We start from the raw sequence: 22,634 nt of genomic DNA, 5'->3' as shown, positions 1-22,634 counted from the left end.
GGATATTGCGAGAAAGCAGGAATAGGGTACTCAAGTTGCATGTTCAGCCATGAACTCATTGAATGGCGGTGCAGGCTCGAAGGGCCGAATGGCCTACTCCTGCACCTATTTTCTATGTTTCTATGACTGTGCTGCTTAAAGACTGTCCTTGCAGCTCATCATTCAGGAAATGTCAGAGGTAACTAACCACCTTACCAGACAGCCTTTAGGTGACTGCTGCTTCATTAGGGACAGGTATCTGCATCTTGGCCTGTACAGAGGGCTCTGAGGGTATTTGGTGTGGATAATTGTGAGTGTTTTATGAAGTCTTTGCTCCTGCTATGACCTCTGCAGAGATATCGGGGGTGATTTTCGCTGATTACTTTAGGCGCTAAAAAACGTCCAAGGTAGCCAAGATAGGGTCTTAAGCTGCAACACCAGTTTAGCCCGCATTTAGCGCAAGATGCCATCTTGGTAAAAGAGTTGAAGCCAGCACTAGGAACGTCTGGCTGATGGCTCGTTAAACAGCTGATTGCCACTTAAAATGCCTGCTGGCACTCATTAAAGAGATTGCATGGCATTTTTGTGGCAAGCGCGTCAGCTAAAACCCTCTTCTAACATCGACTAACTGTTTGGCTGTAAACATGGCATTAATGTCAATTTGAAGTGGTACTTAAATGGATACTAACCATTTCATGTTCATTGCTGCTGGAGCTGTGAAGAATCCCTATGAAACACATCGGGAGATTTTCTGGGACACTTTGTCAAGATTTCATACAAGATCACATAGCTATGCCTTTTTCCATCTCTGTAACTTTGCCCGTCTCTGCCCCTGCCTCAGCTCATCTGCTGCTGAAACCTTCATTCATGCTTTTGTGGCCTATAGACTTGATTATTCCAACGCACTCCTGGCTGGTTTCCCACGTTCCACCCTACGTAAACTTGAGGTCATTCAAAACTCTGCTGCCCCTGTCCTAACTCGCACCAAGTCCCGTTCACCCATCACCCTTGTGCTCACTGACCTACATTGACTCCCGGTTAAGCAACATCTCGATTAAAAAATTCTCATCCTTGTTTTCAAATCCCATCATGGCCTCGCCCCTCCCTATCTCTGTAAACTCCTTCAGCCCCACAAACCTCGAGATATCTGCGCTCCTCTAATTCTGCCCTCTTGAGCATCTCTAATTATAATTGCTCAAATACTGGTGGCTGTGCCTTCAGCTGCTTAGAACCTTAACTCTGGAATTCCCTCCCTAAACCTCTCTGCCTCCCTACCTCTCTTACCTCCTTTAAGATGCTCATTAAAACCTACCTCTTTGACCAAGGTTTTGGACACCTGCCCTAATTTCTCCTTATGTGGCTCGGTGTCAAATTTATTGTCTTGCAGCACTCCTGTGCAGCGCCTTGGGATGTTTCACTATGTTAAAGGCGCTATATAAATACAAGTAGTTGTTATTTTGTTGTTCACCAACACTCGAGCAAAATTCATTCCAGAAATTCCCTGAGGACTTCACCTAAAAAGAGTAAGTGCTGTGTTACTCCGCCTAATGGGAGTTACCTGAAGAAAGGGAATGCTTGGTCATGGGCAGCTTGCTAGGGGTCCCCTATGGTCTGGATGAGGAATGGGAGGAGGACATGAGGCCAGGCAGAGCAGCACCAGCTGCTTTGGGAGAGAGGGACAGGAGGGCGAGGTGGAGTTCTTCCCCCCGCCACCCCACCTCCCCCTGCCCCCACCCGCTGCAGATACAGGACATCCCTCCTCCTCTGAACCTCTTCCACTAGGACCTCCAATTCCACATCCGAGACCCTGTGCGCCCTCTCCCTTGGACCCTGAGCCATCCCACTTCCTGCCTTGTGCCAGCCAGAGCACTCCACAACCTTAGTGGAAATGTGTGCGAGGAGCTCACATATACTGCTCCTTGAAAATTGCATCTAATCAGCACTTGAGTGCTAAACCTGTAGGTTCCTGGTTTATCGCCTCCAGGCAAGTTCAAGTTATGGTAATCAGCAAAATTGTGTGTTATATCCAGACTTTTAAACAGCCGTGTCTTATTCGTACAGCACTCATTCAGCACCTGTTTTCATCCTTTGGCCAAATTATCCTCTGCACAATTTGTACGAGCTTGTTTAGCCAGAACAGACATATAATAATTCAGGTCAGAGCCAATAGGCACCAATGCAGACTTTTCTGTACCCAATGGAAGACAACAGCAGTTGGTGTCCAAGCTGCCTTAATGGAAATCAGTAAGACATTAAAATAATACCAGATTATTAGTGCTAATAAATGTTCTTTTCACAAGATAAAAACTCCAAAAGAATTAAAACTGTAACCCAGAGCTTCTTAATCCTCCCCCTTGCCAAGTTTTTCACCACTTTTATGTTAATTTCTATGGGTGCCAGTAGTATCTTACTCATCATCATCATATCATCATAGGCAGTCCCTCAGAATCGAGGAAGACTTGCTTCCACTCCTGAAGTGAGTTCTGTGATGGCTGAACAGTCCAATACGAGAGCCACAGACTTTGTCACAGATGGGACAGATAGTCGTTGAGGGAAGGGTGGGTGGGACTGGTTTGCCACACGCTCTTTCCGCTGCCTGCACTTGATTTCTGCATGCTCTCGGCGTTCCCGGATGCACTTCCTCCACTTAGGACGATCTTTGGCCAGGGACTCCCAGGTGTCAGTGGGGAGGTCGCACTTTATCAGGGAGGCTTTGAGTCCTTGTAACGTTTCCGCTGCCCACCTTTGGCTCGTTTGCCGTGAAGGAGCTCCGAGTCGAGCACTTGCTTTGGGAGTCTTGTGTCTGACTTGTGAACTATGTGGCCTGCCCAGCGGAGCTGATCGAGTGTGATCAGTGCTTCAATGCTGGGGATGTTAGCCTGGATGGGGACGTTGATGTTGGTGTGTCTGTCCTCCCAGGGGATTAGTAGGATCTTGCGGAGACATCTTACTAATCTTACTAATGCAGTACTGAAAAATTAACAGAGCATGGAAGCAGCAACTAACAGTAATTAAAAATAAAGGATATTGAGTCATCTTGCTCTTTTTGCAGAGGGGAAATATTGTGAAAGCAGATGGTTTTACATATGTCAAAACACTTTTAAAGTTGTAAGAGTACAAAGTAGGAGTTATTGATAAATGATTCTTATCTGGGTAACATTCAGCAGACTGTGTGCAGAAGGAACTGTTAATGTGATGATTACAACGTACATGATTGCAAAACTGGCAATTTTCATATATACGTAAAAATAATTCCTGGCTTCAAATAAGCTTGTAATAACTGCTGTAATGCCTTTCCTTTTCTCCTATTATCTATAGACCTAGGTCAAAAAGTGTTCAGTAACTCCCCCCTTCTCTGCACTACTTACCACAATTATATTCATCACTTAAATCTAAACAATCCTGCACACCATCACATTCTGCATTGGGTTTGACAATACAATTTCCATCGGCACACTTGTAAGTGTTGGCAGTGCATTTGATACCTAACAAAAATAAAGGCAGAAAAAACAGGATTAGTAACACTGTGGTTTGAAGATGCTGAATGGTAATAGTGAAATTCAAACCAACAAATTTACCATCAATTAATAAAATCTTATTGGTACTATTGATAATGTAAGCTGATAAATGGTTAATGGGTTCACATTCCTTTGTCTGTTTTAGTAGTGGCAGAGTCACTTTGTACAGCAAATAACAACAGAGTATTTACCAACGAGGACATAAGAACATAAGAACATAAGAAATAAGAACAGGAGTAGGCCATACGGCCCCTCGAGCCTGCTCCGCCATTCAATAAGATCATGGCTGATCTGATCATAGACTCAGCTCCACTTCACTGCCTGCTCCCCATAACCCCTTATCCCCTTATTGATTAAGAAACCGTCTATTTCTGTCTTAAATTTATTCAATGTCCCAGCTTCCACAGCTCTCTGAGGCAGCGAATTCCACAGATTCACAACCTTCTGGGAGAAGAAATTTCTCATCTCTGTTTTAAATGGGCGGCTCCTTGTTCTAAGATCGTGCCCTCTAGTTCGAGTCTTCTCCATCAGTGGAAACATCCTCTCTGCATCCACCCTGTCAAGCCCCCTGATAATCTTATACGTCTCGATAAGATCACCTCTCATTCTTTTGAATTCCAATGAGTGGAGGCCCAACCTACTCAACCTTTCCTCATAAGTCAACCCCCTCATCCCCGGAATCAACCTAGTGAACCTTCTCTGAACTGCCTCCAAAGCAAGTATATCCTTTCGTAAATATGGAATCAAAACTGCACGCAGGACTCCAGGTGTGACCTCACCAATACCTTATATAGCTGTAGTAAGACTTCCCTGCTTTAATACTCCATCCCCTTTGCAATATAGGCCAAGATACCATGGGCCTTCCTGATCACTTGCTGTAACTGCATACTATACTTTTGTGTTTCATGCACAAGTACCCCCAGTTCCCGCTGTACTGCGGCACTTTGCAATCTTTCTCCATTTAAATAATAACTTGATCTTTGAATTTTTCTGCCAAAGTGCATGACCTCACATTTTCCAACATTATACTTCATCTGCCAAATTTTTGCCCACTCACTTAGCCTGTCTATGTCCTTTTGCAGATTTTGTGTGTCCTCCTCACTCATTGCTTTTCCTCCCATCTTTGTATCGTCAGCAAACTTGGCTACGTTACACTCAGTCCCTTCTTCCAAGTCGTTAATATAGATTGTAAATAGTTGGGGTCCCAGCACTGATCCCTACGGCACTCCACTAGTTACTGGTTGCCAACCAGAGAATGAATCATTTATCCCGACTCTCTGTTATCTGTTAGTTAGCCAATCCTCTATCCATGCTAACATATTACCCCCAACCCAGTGAACTTTTATCTTTTGCAGTAAACTTTTATGTGGCACCTTGTCAAATGCCTTCTGGAAGTCCAAATACACCACATCCACTGGTTTCCCTTTATCCACCCTGTTTGTTACATCCTCAAAGAACTCCAGCAAATTTGTCAAACATGACTTCCCCCTCATAAATCCATGCTGACTCTGCCTGACCGAATTTTGCTTTTCCAAATGTCCTGCTACTGCTTCTTTAATAATGGACTCCAACATTTTCCCAATCACAGATGTTAGGCTAACTGGTCTATATTTTCCTGCTTTTTGTCTGCCTCCTTTTTTAAATAGGGCCGTTACATTTGCAGTTTTCCAATCTGCTGGGACATTTAAGAGAACAATGTTTTAAAATTTTGAGCCAGTATATGTACTGAACGTAATTTTAGTAGAGCGAAGCATGTTCTACCTACTTGTTTTACTACAGTCGACCTCATCATTGCCACTAGGACAGTCAACATTTCCATCACATAAGGCACTAATGGGCAAACAATTATTTTTCGAGCAGCTGAAGTATCCAACAGAGCAATCTAGAAATGTAACAGAAAAGATGTGATAATTTATCATAAGATACTTTAATGCTAGTTAAGAAATTGCAACTCACGTGCTTTGCTTGAATGTTACATTTAGTTTGAAGACTTTGCAGCCGAGTGCCCCAATGTTATACATGACATTTTGGTTTAAATCCATCCTACATAGAGAAATATTGGTCTCTTTGTACTGTAAAATGAAGTCCAATTAGTGAAGTAATGTGTTTCACTGCGATGCTGGCTTACAAAAATGTTGAACCACAAATTTAATAAGATCTGAAATAAAATGATAAAAGTTGCCTAATGAATTTGTTCACCCCCCACCCCCCTCTCTCCCACTCCCCCTCACTCCCACTCCCCATACCAGCCTTCCTGATGTCTCAGTGGGTTAATGTACACTGGTGAGATGCTAGATTCAGTGGACAAATGTACATTGGGAGATACTGAACCATGCAGGAGTGGGAAGCTCTTAGTACAATCCTTGCCTCTGCCCTATCTGATTGCAATCTGAGTAATAATGGGAATGCTACGATTGGGCATTACATTCCCAAGCTAGGGAGGTTAAAAAAAAGTCAGTCACTGTTTCTGCTCCTGATTGCTATCTAATAAATTCTGCTAGAAAATTGTGTGTGTGTTTGTTGAGAAATGAATCAAAGTGGCTCTGATGCAAACCCCTCCCTTCTACACTTGAATAACCTATTAATATACATGATTTAGACTTACACATGAATAATAGCCATTTGGACAAGATACCAGAGGGCTGCATTGCTTAAGGAGCTGTACTCATACTGGAGTCAATAACTTCAGAAGAAAATGCTTAAGAGATAAAGCTGCCAAAGCTATCATCAATTTTATGCTATAGGTTTTGCATAATCAAAAATTAAGTTTCTTACCACAGTTGCTTTCATCACTCATATCTTCACAATCATCAACTCCATCACAGACCCAGATCAAGGGTTTACACATATTATTATGACACTTAAACTGGTCTGATGTGCACACTGAAAGTGGGTCAGAAAGAGAATAAATGAAAAAGAGTTAAACGAAAATTGGGTAAATGCTTCACTCAATAGCAGAAGCTTGAGTTTTTTTATGACTAAATCCTGAGATGGTAAAATGAAGACCAGTAGTTACAAATTGGTTTCTGGATATTGTTACACACCTAACCATGTACATGTATGCAATTTCTTGATTTCAAACTAGAATTAAACAAACCAAATAGAGTTTTTTGAAATTAAAGGGAATGTAGTACAGTATACAAGAGGGCACTTGATAAGGCATCTCACAAAAGGCTTGTTGTGACTTTGTTGAGAAACCTAGGACTAAGCTGTGAGAACATTTGGCAGCATGGGTGGAAGATTGGTTGAAAGACAGGAAACAGAATTATGGGAAATCTGTGTCACTCAGAATGGAAAAGAATTGAAAATGGTGTATTCCAGGGGTTAATGCTGGGTCCAGTTTTGTTCTTGGCATGCGTACATTGGACCTTGAGCGTATAATCATGCAATTTGTTGATGACACCAAAGTAGGGGTTTGACAAATGGCAAGGAGGATGTAAAAGTTTTCTAGAAGTCAGAGACAGGTTAGTACAATGGGCAGACATGTGGAAGATGCAATTTATTTGGATAATGTGAGATAACACATCTTGGGAGGAAAAACAAGTAATGGGCACACATACACAATGGAAAGATACTAAAGGGTGTGGATGAATAGAAACATCCATGGGATCAAATACATAATTTTCTGAAAGTCTGATTACAGGTAGATAACAACAATAACTTTCATTTATATAGCACTTTTAACATAGTAAGACATCCCAAGACGCTTCGTAGGAACATTATCAAAAAACATTTGCACTGAGCCACATACGGAGATATTAGGACCGATGGTCAAAGAGGTAGGTTTTAAGAAGCATCTTAAAGGAGGCGAGAGGTAGAGTGGTAGAGAGGTGTAGGGAGGGAATTCCAGAGTTGAAGTTCTCGGCAGCAGAAAGCAGGGCCGCCAATGGTGGAGCGATTAAAATAGAAGATGCGCAAGAGGCCAAAATTGGAAGAGCGCAGGGATCTCAGAGGGTTGTAGGGCTGCAGGAGGTTAGAGAAATAGTTAGGGGTGAGGCCATGGAGAGATTTGAAAACAAGGATGATCATTTTAAAATTGAGGTGTTGCTGGACTGGGAGCCAATGTCGGTCAGTGAGCACAGGCGTGAGAGGTGAACAGGACTTGGTGTGAATTAGGATACTGGCAGCAGTGTTGGATAAGTTTATGGAAGGTGGCAGGTGGGAGGCTGGCCAGGAGAGCATTGTCATAGTCAAGTTTAGATGTAACTGTAATGTATGTAACACTCAAATCACTGACTCCACACAGTCTGGTGTTGCAGTAACTGCTGTGACCTTGGTCCTTTAATGTGTAACTCCAGAGTGCCCTTCAGGTGTGGTGGGCAGCAGGTACTTTCAGGTCTCCCACCACAGTGCCCCTTGTGGTGCACCATTTTAACTATACATTTAATGTACATGGACATCTCACTCCCCCCACCCAGTTCCAAAAGCAAATTGCCGGTAACCTCGGCCTTATTGGTCCTGGTTGATTTGTGAGTGTGAGTCCATGACCATCCACTTCCCTCTTCCCTCCCATGTAGAGATTATGCTTGCGATCCGGTGCAAGCATGTGATATTTGCAGTCCTTACATGGGTGATACAAGTACACAAACATAATCTCCAGTGGAAAGCAGGTACACATAGACAGTACATTTGTATGCGTTGAAGAGTTATATCAAAAGGTTGCAGGTACACTGAACAGTTATTAAAACCCAGCTCCACTGGGTGAGGTGTGGTGGTGGCATACAGCCCCTTTTTGCCCGAGGTATTAGGCTGCTCGGAGACAGGGTATGGCAACTGGTGCGTTGCCTCTGTTCTCAGAAAATAGTTGCCTTTGCGGCTTGTCTGCAGCCGCTGAACAATTGCATAAATCACATAAAATCAGAAATCGCATTAATCCTTTTAACTGTGCATTGTGATATTAACTCTTTTCACCAATCATATCAATCATTTTAATCACAGTAATCATTTTAGCATCAAAATATTAACTCTTGTCATAAATCACGTCATCATACAAATCACAGTAATCATTTTGACTCACTCTTGCCCTTACAAAAGTCTCTTTGTGGGGACCGCCAACGGTGTAAGGCCCCTTTAAGACTCCCGGGTACATTTCCCTTTTAAGACGCCATTTTGTTTTTCCCTCGAGGTTTCTACTGGGTGCCGCCATTTTAGGTGCTCTGCTAGTGCCTGCTTGCCTTTCTCTGCAGAACGGTCGGTGCTGCTGCTGGTTCCAGCGCCTCTTTCTCACTCTCAGACTTTGCAGGGGAGAGTCGACGGCTGCCGCTGCTCTGCCCAAACCCACATACGCTTCCTTCGCTGCCATCCGATCCAAAGGTGGAGGCCTGCTCTGCTTGTGAACACGGGGACAGCGGTCTGTGGAGGAATGAAGTCTTCCCAGCTCCCACGGACCTTCTCCATCCATCTCCTGCTGAGTAGCGTCGGCCAATCGCCTGCAATGATCCACAAAGGTAAACTGTGCGTCTCACCACAATGAGATACCTGCACATCCGCCCTGCCAAGAACAGGTATCAGTTCCTTGGTGTAGGTACGCAGCTTCGCCGTGACCGGGACCAGCTTGGGTCGTGCAGCTGGGTTAATCCACAGTTTATCAAAAGTTTCTTGACTCATCAACGACTGACCCGACCCCGTGTCCACTTCCATACTCACTGGGACTCTGTTACTCTTGACTTCCATAATCACTGGGGCCGAATCGTCGATACACATATACAGTCCAAACGCATCATCTTCTTCTACCTGCTCCTTGCTGGATGGTAGATCATCCACCATCTCCTCAGCCACACAGTGAGTCATGTTTCTTTTGCACATACGCTGAAGGTGGCCTTTCGTGTGGCAGGTATTGCACGTATACTCCACAAACCTGCACCGGTGAGCCCCATGGCTTCCTCCGCAGCGCCAGCATGGTGCTGCTTGATTAGCCCCCCTCGGCGGACTCTGAGTTCCAGGACCCCGAGGTCCGTGCTCTCTGCCCCGGGCAGAGCCACGTTATACAGTGTTGTCCGTGACGGGCGCTATCCTGTGGATAGTACCTGCCGGGTTTGAGACCGTGTGGAACATCTTGGTGCTGCAAGTCGTGGCCATAAATGCCCGGCTGATGTTGATGGCCTGCTGCAGGCTAACTGGAGGTTCAGTAGATAGCAGCTTGTGAAGGAGACCCTCATGGCCAATCCCCATAACAAAGACGTCTCGCAACGCCTCATTAAGGTGTGTGCCAAAATCACATGGCACCGCAAGTCTCCTGATGTCCGTAGCATATTTTGTGACATCCTGGCCCTCAGGTCTGCAGTGGTGGTAGAATTTGTGCCTGGCCGTGAAGATGCTCTCCTTCGGTTTCAGTTGAACATAAGAACATAAGAATTAGGAACAGGAGTAGGCCATCTAGCCCCTCGAGCCTGCTCCGCCATTCCACAAGATCATGGCTGATATGGCCGTGGACTCAGCTCCACTTACCCGCCCGCTCCCCATAACCCTTAATTCCCTTATTGGTTAAAAATCTATCCATCTGTGATTTGAATACATTCAATGAGCTAGCCTCAACTGCTTCCCTGGGCAGAGAATTCCACAGATTCACAACCCTCTGGGAGAAGAAATTCCTTCTCAACTCGGTTTTAAATTGGCTCCCCCGTATTTTGAGGCTGTGCCCCCTAGTTCTAGTCTCCCCGACCAGTGGAAACAACCTCTCTGCCTCTATCCTGTCTATCCCTTTCATTATTTTAAATGTTTCTATAAGATCACCCCTCATCCTTCTAAACTCCAACGAGTAAAGACCCAGTCTACTCAATCTATCATCACGGTAACCCACTCATCTCCAGAATCAGCCTTGTGAATCGTCTCTGTACCTCCTCCAAGGCGAGTATATCCTTCCTTAAGTAAGATGACCAAAACTGCACGCAGTACTCCAGATGCGGCCTCACCAATACCCTGTACAGTTGCAGCAGGACCTCCCTGCTTTTGTACTCCATCCCTCTCGCAATGAAGGCCAACATTCCATTTGCCTTCCTGATTACCTGCTGCACCTGCAAACTAACTTTTTGGGATTCATGCACAAGGACCCCCAGGTCCCTCTGCACCACAGCATGTTGTAATTTCTCCCCATTCAAATAATATTCCCTTTTAATGTTTTTTTTTCCAAGGTGGATGACCTCACATTTTCCGACATTGTATTCCATCTGCCAAACCTTAGCCCATCTGCTTAACCTATCCAAATCTCTTTGCAGCCTCTCTGTGTCCTCTACACAACTCGCTTTCCCACTAATCTTTGTGCCATTTGCAAATTTTGTTACACTACACTCTGTCCCCACTTCCAGATTATCTATGTATATTGTAAACAGTTGTGGTCCCAGCACCGATCCCTGTGGCACACCACTAACCACTGATTTCCAACCCGAAAAAGAACCCATTTATCCCGACTCTCTGCTTTCTGTTAGCCAGCCAATTCTCGATCCATGCTAATACATTTCCTCCGACTCCGCGTACCTTTATCTTCTGCAGTAACCTTTTGTGTGGCACCTTATCGAATGCCTTTTGGAAATCTAAATACACCACATCCATCAGTACATCTCTATCCACCATGCTCGTTATAGCGTCAAAGAATTCCAGTAAATTAGTTAAACATGATTTCCCCTTCATGAATCCATGTTGTGTCTGCTTGATTGCACTATTCCTATCTAGATGTCCCTCTATTTCTTCCTTAATGATAGCTTCAAGCATTTTCCCCACTACAGGTGTTAAACTAACCGGCCTATAGTTACCTGCCTTTTGTCTGCCCCCTTTTTTAAACAGAGGTGTTACATTAGCTGCTTTCCAATCCGATGGTACCTCCCCAGAGTCCAGAGAATTTTGGTAGATTATAACGAATGCATCTGCTATAACTTCCGCCATCTCTTTAAATACCCTGGGATGCATTTCATCAGGACCAAGGGACTTGTCTACCTTGAGTCCCATTAGCCTGTCCAGCACTACCCACCTAGTGATAGTGATTATCTCAAGGTCCTCCCTTCCCACATTCCCGTGACCAGCAATTTTTGGCATGGTTTTTGTGTCTTCCACTGTGAAGACCGAAGCAAAATAATTGTTTAAGGTCTCAGCCATTTCCACATTTCCCATTATTAAATCCCCCTTCCCATCTTCTAAGGGACCAACATTTACTTTAGTCACTCTTTTCCGTTTTATATATCGGTAAAAGCTTTTACTATCTGTTTTTATGTTTTGCGCAAGTTTACTTTCACAATCTATCTTTCTTTTCTTTATTGCTTTCTTAGTCATTCTTTGCTGTTGTTTAACATTTTCCCAATCTTCTAGTTTCCCACTAACCTTGGCCACCTTATACGCATTGGTTTTTAATTTGATACTCTCCTTTATTTCCTTGGTTATCCTCGGCTGGTTATCCTTTCTCTTACCGCCCTTCTTTTTCATTGGAATATATTTTTGTTGAACACTATGAAAGAGCTCCTAAAAAGTCCTCCACTGTTCCTCAATTGTGCCACCGTTTAGTCTGTGTTTCCAGTCTACTTTAGCCAACTCTGCCCTCATTCCACTGTAGTCCCCTTTGTTTAAGCATAGTACGCCATTTGAGACACTACTTCCTCACCCTCAATCTGTATTACAAATTCAACCATACTGTGATCACTCATTCTGAGAGGATCTTTTACTAGGAGATCGTTTATTATTCCTGTCTTGGTTACAAATGAGTTCAATCAGCTCCTCATATGACTTGTCCTTGGCGCTCGCGAGTGCCAGCAAATCCCTGATGAGACAGTAAACCTCATCACCACAACTGGACAGCAATATCACCTTACGCTTCTCTATCAGTGCGTTCGTGTCCCCCATCAGGTCGTTTGCTATAAAATAGTACTCGAGCCTTTCCGTAAAGGCATCCCAGTCATTACCCTCTGTGAAATCCTTTAGTGTGCCCAAAGTAGCCATGGTTGCGTGAAGAGATCATCCGTGTCCTCGTCGCCAATTTGTAATGTATGTAGCACTCAAATCATTGATTCCACACAGTCTGGTGTAACCTTGGTCCTTTATTGTGTAGCTCCAGAGCGCCCTTCAGGTGTGGTGGGCAGCCTTTTATACTCTGTCTCGCAGGTACTTTCGGGTCTCCCACCACAGTGCCCCTTGTGGCGCACCATTGTAACTATACATTTAATGTACATGGACAATACATAACAGTAACAAAGTCATGAGGATTGCAGCAGCAGATGAGCTGAGGCAGGGGCGGATTCAGGAGATGTTAGGTAGGTGGAAGAAGGCGGTTTTGGTGATAGAGTGGATATGTGGCCGGAAGCTCATCTTGGGGTCAAATACAACACCAAGGTTGTGAAAGGTCTGGCTCAGCCTCAGACAGTTGCCAGGGATAGGGATGGAGTCATTGGCTCGTGAACAGAATTTGTGCCTGGGACTGAAGTCAATGGCTTCGGTCTTCCCAATAGTTAGTTGGAGGATAAAGCTATATAAAGACATAAAGCCATAGATAAAGCCATAAAAAAGCCAACACTATTTTGAGTTCTGTGTATGCGGACATACAATTCATAAGTAAAGTAGGAATACATTTACAAAACACTGGTTAGGCCACAGTGACAGTATTGTATGCAGGTTTGAGTGCCTTATTATAAAAAGGACAATAATGCCATTGAAAATATACAACACTGATTCACCAGGATAATGCTGGGGCTGGGCAGCTATAGATATATGAAACATAGAAACATAGAAAATAGGTGCAGGAGTAGGCCATTCAGCCCTTTGAGCCCGCACCACCATTCAATATGATCATGGCTGATCATGCAACTTCAGTACCCCATTCCTGCTTTCTCTCCATACCCCTTGATCCCTTTAGCCATAAGGGCCACATCCAACTCCCTTTTGAATCTATCTAACGAATTGGCCTCAACAACTCTCTGCGGTAGGGAATTCAACAGGTTCACAATTCTCTGAGTGAAGAAGTTTCTCCGCATCTCGGTCCTAAATGGCTTACCCCTTAACCTTAGACTGTGACCACTGGTTCTGGACATCCCCAACATCGGGAACATTCTTCCTGCATCTAACCTGTCCAATCCCGTCAGAATTTTATATGTTTCTATGAGATCCCCTCTCATTCTTCTAAATTCCAGTGAATATAAGCCTAGTTGATCCAGTCTTTCCTCATATGTCAGTCCTGCCATCCCGGGAATCAGTCTGGTGCACTTTTGCTGCACTCCCTCAATAGAAAGAATGTCTTTCCTCAGATTAGATCAAAACTGAACGCAATATTCAAGGTGTGGCCTCACCAAGGCCCTGTACAACTGTAGTAAGATCTCCCTGCTCCTATATTCAAATCCTTTCGCTATGAAGGCCAACATGCCATTTGCCTTCTTCACCGCCTGCTGTACCTGCATGCCAACTTTCAATGACTGATGTACCATGGCACTCAGGTCTCGTTGCACCTCCCCTTTTCCTAATCTGTCACCATTCAGATAATATTCTGCTTTCCTGTTTTTTCCACCAAAGTGGATAACCTCACAGTTATCTACGATATACAGCATCTGCCATGCTTTTGCCCACTCACCTAACCTGTCCAAATCACCCTGCAGCCTCTTAGCATCCTCCTCACAGCTCACACTGCCACCCAGCTTAGTGTCATCTGCAAACTTGGAGATATTACATTCAATTCCTTTGTCCAAATCATTAATGTATATTGTAAATAGCTGGGGTCCAAGCACTGAACCTTGCAGTACCCCACTAGTCACTGCCTGTCATTCTGAAAAGGACCCGTTTATTCCTACTCTTTGCTTCCTGCCTGCCAATCTTTCCACGTCAATACATTACCCCCAATACCATGTGCTTTAATTTTTCACACTAATCTCTTGTGTGGGACCTTGTCAAAAGCCTTTTGAAAGTCCAAATACACCACATCCACTGGTTCTCCCTGGTCCATTCTACTAGTTACATCCTCAAAAAATTCGAGAAGATTTGGTCAAGCATGATTTCCCTATCAAAAATCCCTGCTGATTTGGACTGATCTTGTCACTACTTTCCAAATGCACTGCTATTACATCTTGAATAATTGATTCCAACATTTTCCCCACTACCGATGTCAGGCAAACCGGTCTATTTTTCCCTGTTTTCTCTCTCCCCCACATTTTAAAAAGTGGGGTTACATTAGCTACCCTCCAATCCATAGGAACTGATCCAGAGTCTATAGAATGTTGGAAAATGACCACCAATGCATCCACTATTTCTAGGGCCACTTCCTCAAGTACTCTGGGATGCAGACTATCAGGCCCTGTGGATTTATCGGTCTTCAATCCCACCAATTTCCCCAACACAATTTCCCGACTAATACGGATTTCCCTCAGTTCCTCCTTCTCGCTAGACCCTCAGTCCCCTAGTATTTCTGGAAGGTTATTTGTGTCTTCCTTAGTGAAGACAGAACCAAAGTATTTGTTCAATTGGTCTGCCATTTCTTTGTTCCCTGTTATAAATTCACCTGATTCTGACTGCAAGGGACCTACATTTATCTTCACTAATCTTTTTATTTTCACATATCTATAGAAGCTTTTGCAGTCAGTTTTTATGTTCACTGCAATCTTACTCTCATACTCTATTTCCCCCTCCTAATTAAACCATTTGTTCTCCTCTACTGAATTCTAAATTTCTCCCAGTCCTCAGGTTTGCTGCTTTTTCTGGCCAATTTATATGCCTCTTCCTTAAATTTAACACTATCCCTAATTTCCCTTGTTAGCCAGGTTGAGCCACCTTCCCCGTTTTATTTTTACACCAGACAGGGATGTATAATTGTTGAAGTTCATCCATGTGATCTTTAAATGTCTGCCATTGCCTATCCACCGTCAACCCTTTAAGCATCATTCGCCAGTCTATTGTAGCCAATTCACGTCTCATACCATCGAAGTTACCTTTCTTTAAGTTCAGGACTTAGTCTCTGAATGAACTGTGTCACTCTCCATCTTAATGAAGAATTCTACCATATTATGGTCACTCTTCCCCAAGGGGCCTCGCACAACAAGATTGCTAATTAATCCTCTCTCATTATACAACACCCAATCTAGGATGGCCAGCTCTCTAGTTGGTTCCTCGACATATTGGTCTGGAAAACCATCCCTTATACATTCCAGGAAATCCTCCTCCACCGTATTGCTACCAGTTTGGTTAGCCCAAACTATATGTAGATTAAAGTCACCCATGATAACTGCTATATCTTTATTGCACGCATCCCTAATTTCCTGTTTGATGCCATCCCCAACCTCTCTATGACTGTTTGGTGGTCTGTACACAACTCCCACTAGCGTTTTCTGTCCTTTGGTGTTCCGCAGCTCTACCCATACAGATTCCATATCATCCAAGCTAATGTCCTTCCTTACTATTGCGTTAACCTCCTCTTTAACCAGCAACGCTCCCCCACCTCCTTTTCCTTTCTGTCTATCCTTCCTGACTATTGAATACATAAGTATTCAAAGAAAACCGCCTCGCTGTCTCGTTTGTGGTTGACGTCTTTTGCCCTGGACATGTTTTATGTCATGTCGTTATTAGTCATATATAAATCAAAACCACATCTAACTGAGAAACATGTAAGTTAACATTAAATCTTAAGTAGGTTAATCGATTGTAGCATTATTAAAAAAATCCATAAATAGAATTATAAAAGAAGCCAAACAAAATGTCATCTCGGTTCAATGTCTCACACTTCCTTGCCTGTATTTCCGTTGGTATGACTTCACTGGATCTCTTAGAAAAGGGAGCTGTCCTCCCTCCTCCTAGGAATTGGCAATCTTCTCGCTAATCTCAGCACAATACACAGCAAAGTAACAACTTACAGATGATAGAATGTGCAACTCAGCACATTTATGCTACTGCCCAAGAAGATCTTCCATCCTCTTCCCTGCCTCTGCAACCCTAGCACATGATGCAAATCTCCTTAGGAGCCCACCAGACATATGTAAATGGGACCTTGGAACATCTGGGGAAGTCACATCTGCATTAGAAACATGAAATGCCTCAAATATGTCATGCTATAGATGTACACACCATGTGCACCATTCCGGCAGGCTTAAAAGCAGAGCTCCTGTCTCCTGATACAGAAAGTTGGTGTTTCTGCATTAGCACCTAACATGCATTCCACGCCAAGGAATTTGGAGGAGGGAATAAAACCAGAAAATGATGAATGGTTACACACCTTTAATATGGTTAATGTGTGTCTTCTCTTTATACCTGGTATGTGTATTTTCACTATTTACAGTTTTAATTTCCAGCATTTGCAATTTTCCTTATTTCGGAGGAGGTAGGTATTAGGGCAATACTTTTGGGAGAGTTCAAAACTAGGGGCCATGAAGATAAGATAATCACGAATAAATCCAATAAAGAAAAGAAAGACTTGCATCTATATAGTACCTTTTGTTATGTATGTATGTAAACATCACCAACATGTAAGACTTGCCACCAGGGGGCACACCTGTGCACCCTGGGCAAGCAGGTATAAAAGGTAATCTACCATTCTGCCTCCTCACTTTGGAATCACATTAATGAGACCAAGGTCAAAACAGTTTGAGCTTATAATACAGTCTTGTGGAGTTATTCTGAACATAACAATTGGCGACGAGTAATGGATCACGAACTTTCACGCGGTAAAGGCTGCCGTAGTTATCCTTGAGAGATTTGTTGAGGGTGATAATTGGGAAGCCTTCGTTGAGCGTCTCGACCACTACTTCGTGGCCAATGAACTGGAAGGCTGAGACGGCGGTCAAACGCAGGGCGACTCGTCTCACCGTATGTGGGTCTTCGATATATGGCCTCCTCAAACGGACAAGATGCGCACAGAGCTGTGCACGCTGGTTCGGGAACACCTCAAGCCGAAGGAGAGCATCTTAATGGCCATGTATCACTTTTACACGCACCATCGCTCCGAGGGCCAGAATGTGGCGAGCTTTGTTGCTGGCCTAAGATGCCTTGCAGGACAGTGCGAATTTGCCGGATCTTTGGGGGGAATGGGACTTTTTCTTGCTTGGAATCAGCCACGAGGTCATTCTTTGCAACTGCTGTCTGCCGAATCCCTAGATCTGAGCAAAGCCATCACGATAGCCCAGGCTTTCATATCCACGAGCGACAACACGAAACAGATATCTTCACAGAGTCAAAGCTCACCGGCAAGCACTGTGCATAAAATAATGCTTTCAGCAGGCAGAACTGTACATGGCGGGGCCTACACGACCGCAGAGGCCAGACCTAGGCCAAGGGTGACTCAGAGTCCGCCGTGGGGCATGAATGCGCATCAATTAACACCATGTTGGTGCTGCAGGGGCAGTCATAGAGCCCATCAATGTCGATTCAAGCACTACGTGTGCAAGGGTTGTGGAACAATGGGACACCTCCACCGAATGTGCAAACAACCTGTACTCACCATGTGGTAGAGTCAAGAGAGGACGACCGATCCAGCGAGGATCACGCTGAACGAGCAGGAGAGACAACTGAACCTGAGGATGAAGAGGAAATACATGGGATACACACCTTCACCACCAAAAGCCCTCCGATAACGTTAAAAGTTAAACTCAACGGCACTCCAGTTTCCATGGAGCTGGACACGGGGGCGAGTCAATCAATAATGAGCCAGAAGGCATTTGAGAGGCTGTGGGGCGACAGAGCACAACCACCCAAGTTGATCCCGATTCAGGCAAAGTTGCGCATCTACACCAAAGAACTGATACCATTTATTGGTAGTGCGGACATAAGAGTATCCCATGAGGAAGCGGTGCACGATTTACCACTGTGGATTGTTTCAGGTGATGGGCCAACGCTGCTTGGTAGAAGGTGGATGGGGAAGATTCAATGGAACTGGGAAGACTACTGTGTACCTTCTCCAGCGAACAGCGTCTACCTTGCTCAAAGGCTGAGCAAACCCCCACCTTCAGCTGAACCAGGCATCAAAGTGCAGATCCAATTACAGGTCCCCGAGGCACAGGCCATGACCACGAGGAGGTGAAGATCAATCGAGCAGCGGTACAGGCGCGGTACCCACCACCCAAAGCCGACGACCTCTTCGCGACGATGGAAGAGGCTCCAGGTCGACCAAGCAGAGTGGGGCTCTGGCCGAAATGATCCGAATGCGTCTTCCCAACGCCAGAGGCAAAATCCCTGGGGAGGAAGATTGCGGCAGTTGGCATCATGGACATAGACGAGAGTGCGTCCAGACCGGGGATGAAAGTGCGTCCAGACCATGGGACAAGAGTGCGTCCAGATCATGGAACAAAAGAGCATCCAGACCATGGGACGAGAGTGCGTCCAGACCACGGGATGTCGCCGCAACAAAACAGAGGCATGTGTTGCCCAGCAAGAAAGACGATTGGGCTTGGGGCAAAGATAAAGGGGCAACCACTGAGTAGGCTAGGAACCACCACATTCCAATAAGTTGTTTGCACTGTGTAACCCATGTGAACATTCTTTTGAGGCTAATTATGCATTATCATATGGGGTCGAGGGTACCTTACAACAAGCCAAAATAGCGGGCGAACACCAACTGATCGTTTATGTATCTGACAAAGTATTTGTAGCAAGTGAGGTGTTATCACACAGGGTCAGGCATGTTGTACAGCAAACCAAAGTAGCGGGTGAGCCCCAACTGGTTGTACATGTATCCAATAAGTTACCCAAGGGTGTAGCCTGCGTTCTCGGGACAAAAGAGACGTACCAAAGAGTGTCCCAATATTTGCTTGAGTCAGACAAGCTGCCAATCTCACAGTTTTGGGAGAGCAGAGGCACTATTATCAATGCTTTGTTTCGAATATGTCTAACACTGTCTGTGCACTGTAACATGATCCGCCATGGGCCAGGCACTGAGAACAGCGCTAATGCCCTCAGTTGGCTACCGATGCCCACCACCGGGGTGGAAACGGCGCAGCCTGCAGACCTGCTCATTGTTATGGAACTGCTAGAGAACGAAGGGTCAACCGTAACAGCCCCCCAGCTTAGGACCTGGACCAGCCAGGATCCCACGTTGCCGCCTGCTAACGGCGAACCGCTAGACGGGATGTTGCAGCTTATCCGTCGCAAATGAAGAAATGCTCGTCCCATCAAATTGCCCCCTATGGGGCAATCCTGCAACGTTGCAAAGAAAGGCAGGGAGGCTACACACAGTTGGTGGTCTGGGGCCTCCGTACCATGGCCCAGGATCCAGGGGGACCACGCGGCCTCCCGCTACTACTGAATGTCTCAAGGCCATATTGGCCACCTTTGGTTTGCCAGACCGTAGGGTCAGCGACAATAGTCCGGAGCGGACAGCCCAAATCATAAAGCCAAGCACCATGCTGTCACGGTGGACTCCCTACAGACCTGGTTATCCTGGATGCTACGCAGTCACCGGACAGAATCATTCAGAACTGAGCCTAACGTTTGCCATCAGCAGAGAATAAATGATCGCACGTGACATCAGAATAAATGATGCAGACCATGTTCATGGCCCCAGACGGGCTGCTAGCACTGTAATAGCCAAAGAGGGGAAAGGAGTGTTTGTGATGAAAATAGAATGTTTGTTGTGAAACTATGTAATGGGCAAACGCAGAAAGCATTTGGACCAGACTAAATTGCAAACTACAGATAATCAGGAACCACTGTGAAAGTGGCCCCCAGCGACCCACTAACACAATCAACCTCACTGTCAACCACGAGGATGAACCCACCATGCCCGTCAGTCCGATCAGACCAGCCGTGCGGCCGTGCAGCAATGATCCCACCAACTCACCCATGCCAGGACTTCAACTCAGGCGATCGATCTGGGAATGCAGAGCGCCAGATCGCCTTAACTTGCAAATAACTTGTACATAAGACTTTGCGGGGGCGGGGGGGGTGATGTTATGTATATATGTAAACCTCACCAACGTGTAAGAGTTGCCACCGGGGGGCACACCTGTGGGAGACCTAAGGGTTACCTGTGCACCCTGGGGCGGCAAGCAGGTATAAAAGGTAATCTAACATGCTGCTCCCTCACTCTGGAGTCACATTAAAGAGACCAAGGTCACAACAGTTTGAGCTTGCAATACAGTCTTCTGGAGTTATTCTGAACATAACAACTTTTGTTGTGTATGTATAACATAAGTATACTCCCTGCACACTCAATATACAGTTACATAAGACTACTGGATGTACCTTCACACTGTAAACACTATGTTTATACCACCAGAGGGTGTAACTGGTGGAGACCTAGGGGTCACCTGTACACTGCAGGTAACCAGGTATGGAAGGGAGCTCACCATGCTGTACCCTCACTCAGGAGCTGTAATAAATGGACTAAGGTCACCACAGTTCAAGTACAATACCTTGCCTCGTGGAGTCATTACTAGAGTGCTTACAGACATAATATCGTTCATTACCACTGAACGTCCCAAAGCACTTTACAGCCAATGAAGTACTTTTGAAGTGCAGTTACTGTTGAAATGTAGGAAATGCTGCAGCTAATTTGCATACAGCAAGCTCCCACAAAACAGCAATGTGATAGAAACATAGAAACATAGAAACATAGAAAATAGGTGCAGGAGTAGGCCATTCGGCCCTTCTAGCCTGCACCGCCATTCAATGAGTTCATGGCTGAACATGCAACTTCAGTACCCCATTCCTGCTTTCTCACCATACCCCTTGATTCCCCTAGTAGTAAGGACTTCATCTAACTCCTTTTTGAATATATTTAGTGAATTGGCCTCAACAACTTTCTGTGGTAGAGAATTCCACAGGTTCACCACTCTCTGGGTGAAGAAATTCCTCCTCATCTCAGTCCTAAATGGCTTCCCCCTTATCCTTAGACTGTGTCCCCTGGTTCTGGACTTTCCCAACATTGGGAACATTCTTCCTGCATCTAACCTGTCTAACCCCGTCAGAATTTTAAACGTTTCTATGAGGTCCCCTCTCATTCTTCTGAACTCCAGTGAATACAAGCCCAGTTGATCCAGTCTTTCTTGATAGGTCAGTCCCGCCATCCCGGGAATCAGTCTGGTGAACCTTCGCTGCACTCCCTCAATAGCAAGAATGTCCTTCCTCAGGTTAGGAGACCAAAACTGTACACAATACTCCAGGTGTGGCCTCACCAAGGCCCTGTACAATTGTAGCAACACCTCCCTGCCCTTGTACTCAAATCCCCTCGCTATGAAGGCCAACATGCCATTTGCTTTCTTAACCGCCTGCTGTACCTGCATGCCAACCTTCAATGACTGATGTACCATGACACCCAGGTCTCGTTGCACCTCTCCTTTTCCTAATCTGTCACCATTCAGATAATAGTCTGTCTCTCTGTTTTTACCACCAAAGTGGATAATCTCACATTTACCTACATTATAATTCATCTGCCATGCATTTGCCCACTCACCTAACCTATCCAAGTCGCTCTGCAGCCTCATAGAATCCTCCTTGCAGCTCACACTGCCACCCAACTTAGTGTCATCCGCAAATTTGGAGATACTACATTTAATCCCCTCGTCTAAATCATTAATGTACAGTGTAAACAGCTGGGGCCCCAGCACAGAACCTTGCGGTACCCCACTAGTCACTGCCTGCCATTCTGAAAAGTCCCCATTTACTCCTACTCTTTGCTTCCTGTCTGACAACCAGTTCTCAATCCATGTCAGCACACTACCCCCAATCCCATGTGCTTTAACTTTGCACATTAATCTCTTGTGTGGGACCTTGTCGAAAGCCTTCTGAAAGTCCAAATATACCACATCGACTGGTTCTCCCTTGTCCACTCTACTGGAAACATCCTCAAAAAATTACAGAAGATTTGTCAAGCATGATTTCCCTTTCACAAATCCATGCTGACTTGGACCTATCATATTACCTCTTTCCAAATGCACTGCTATGACATCCTTAATAATTGATTCCATCATTTTACCCACTACCGATGTCAGGCTGACCGGTCTGTAATTCCCTGTTTTCTCTCTCCCTCCTTTTTTAAAAAGTGGGGTTACATTGGCTACCCGCCACTCCATAGGAACTGATCCAGAGTCAATGGAATGTTGGAAAATGACTGTCAATGCATCCACTATTTCCAAGGCCACCTCCTTAAGTACTCTGGGATGCAGTCCATCAGGCCCTGGGGATTTATCGGCCTTCAATCCCATCAATTTCCCCAACACAATTTCCCGACTAATAAGGATTTCCCTCAGTTCCTCC

General features: G+C 45.0%; 1 protein-coding gene across 1 annotated transcript in view; it reads right to left on the bottom strand.

Moving 5' to 3' along the window:
* Positions 1-22,634, bottom strand: part of LOC139275542 (suppressor of tumorigenicity 14 protein homolog) — a 272,613-nt gene that overhangs the window by 87,296 nt on the left and 162,683 nt on the right. Inside the window, exons 13-15 of the mRNA XM_070892710.1 lie at positions 6,273-6,380; positions 5,263-5,379; positions 3,348-3,464 (exon numbers count right to left, since the gene is read on the bottom strand). Coding sequence (XP_070748811.1) covers positions 3,348-3,464; positions 5,263-5,379; positions 6,273-6,380 — 342 coding nt within the window. The remainder of the gene's footprint in view (positions 1-3,347; positions 3,465-5,262; positions 5,380-6,272; positions 6,381-22,634) is intronic.

Source organism: Pristiophorus japonicus, chromosome 11 (genome assembly GCF_044704955.1).
Source record: "Pristiophorus japonicus isolate sPriJap1 chromosome 11, sPriJap1.hap1, whole genome shotgun sequence".
Classification (NCBI taxonomy): Eukaryota; Metazoa; Chordata; class Chondrichthyes; family Pristiophoridae; genus Pristiophorus; species Pristiophorus japonicus.
Note: the sequence above shows the minus strand (reverse complement) of the source record. Positions and strands in the feature narration are given on the sequence as shown.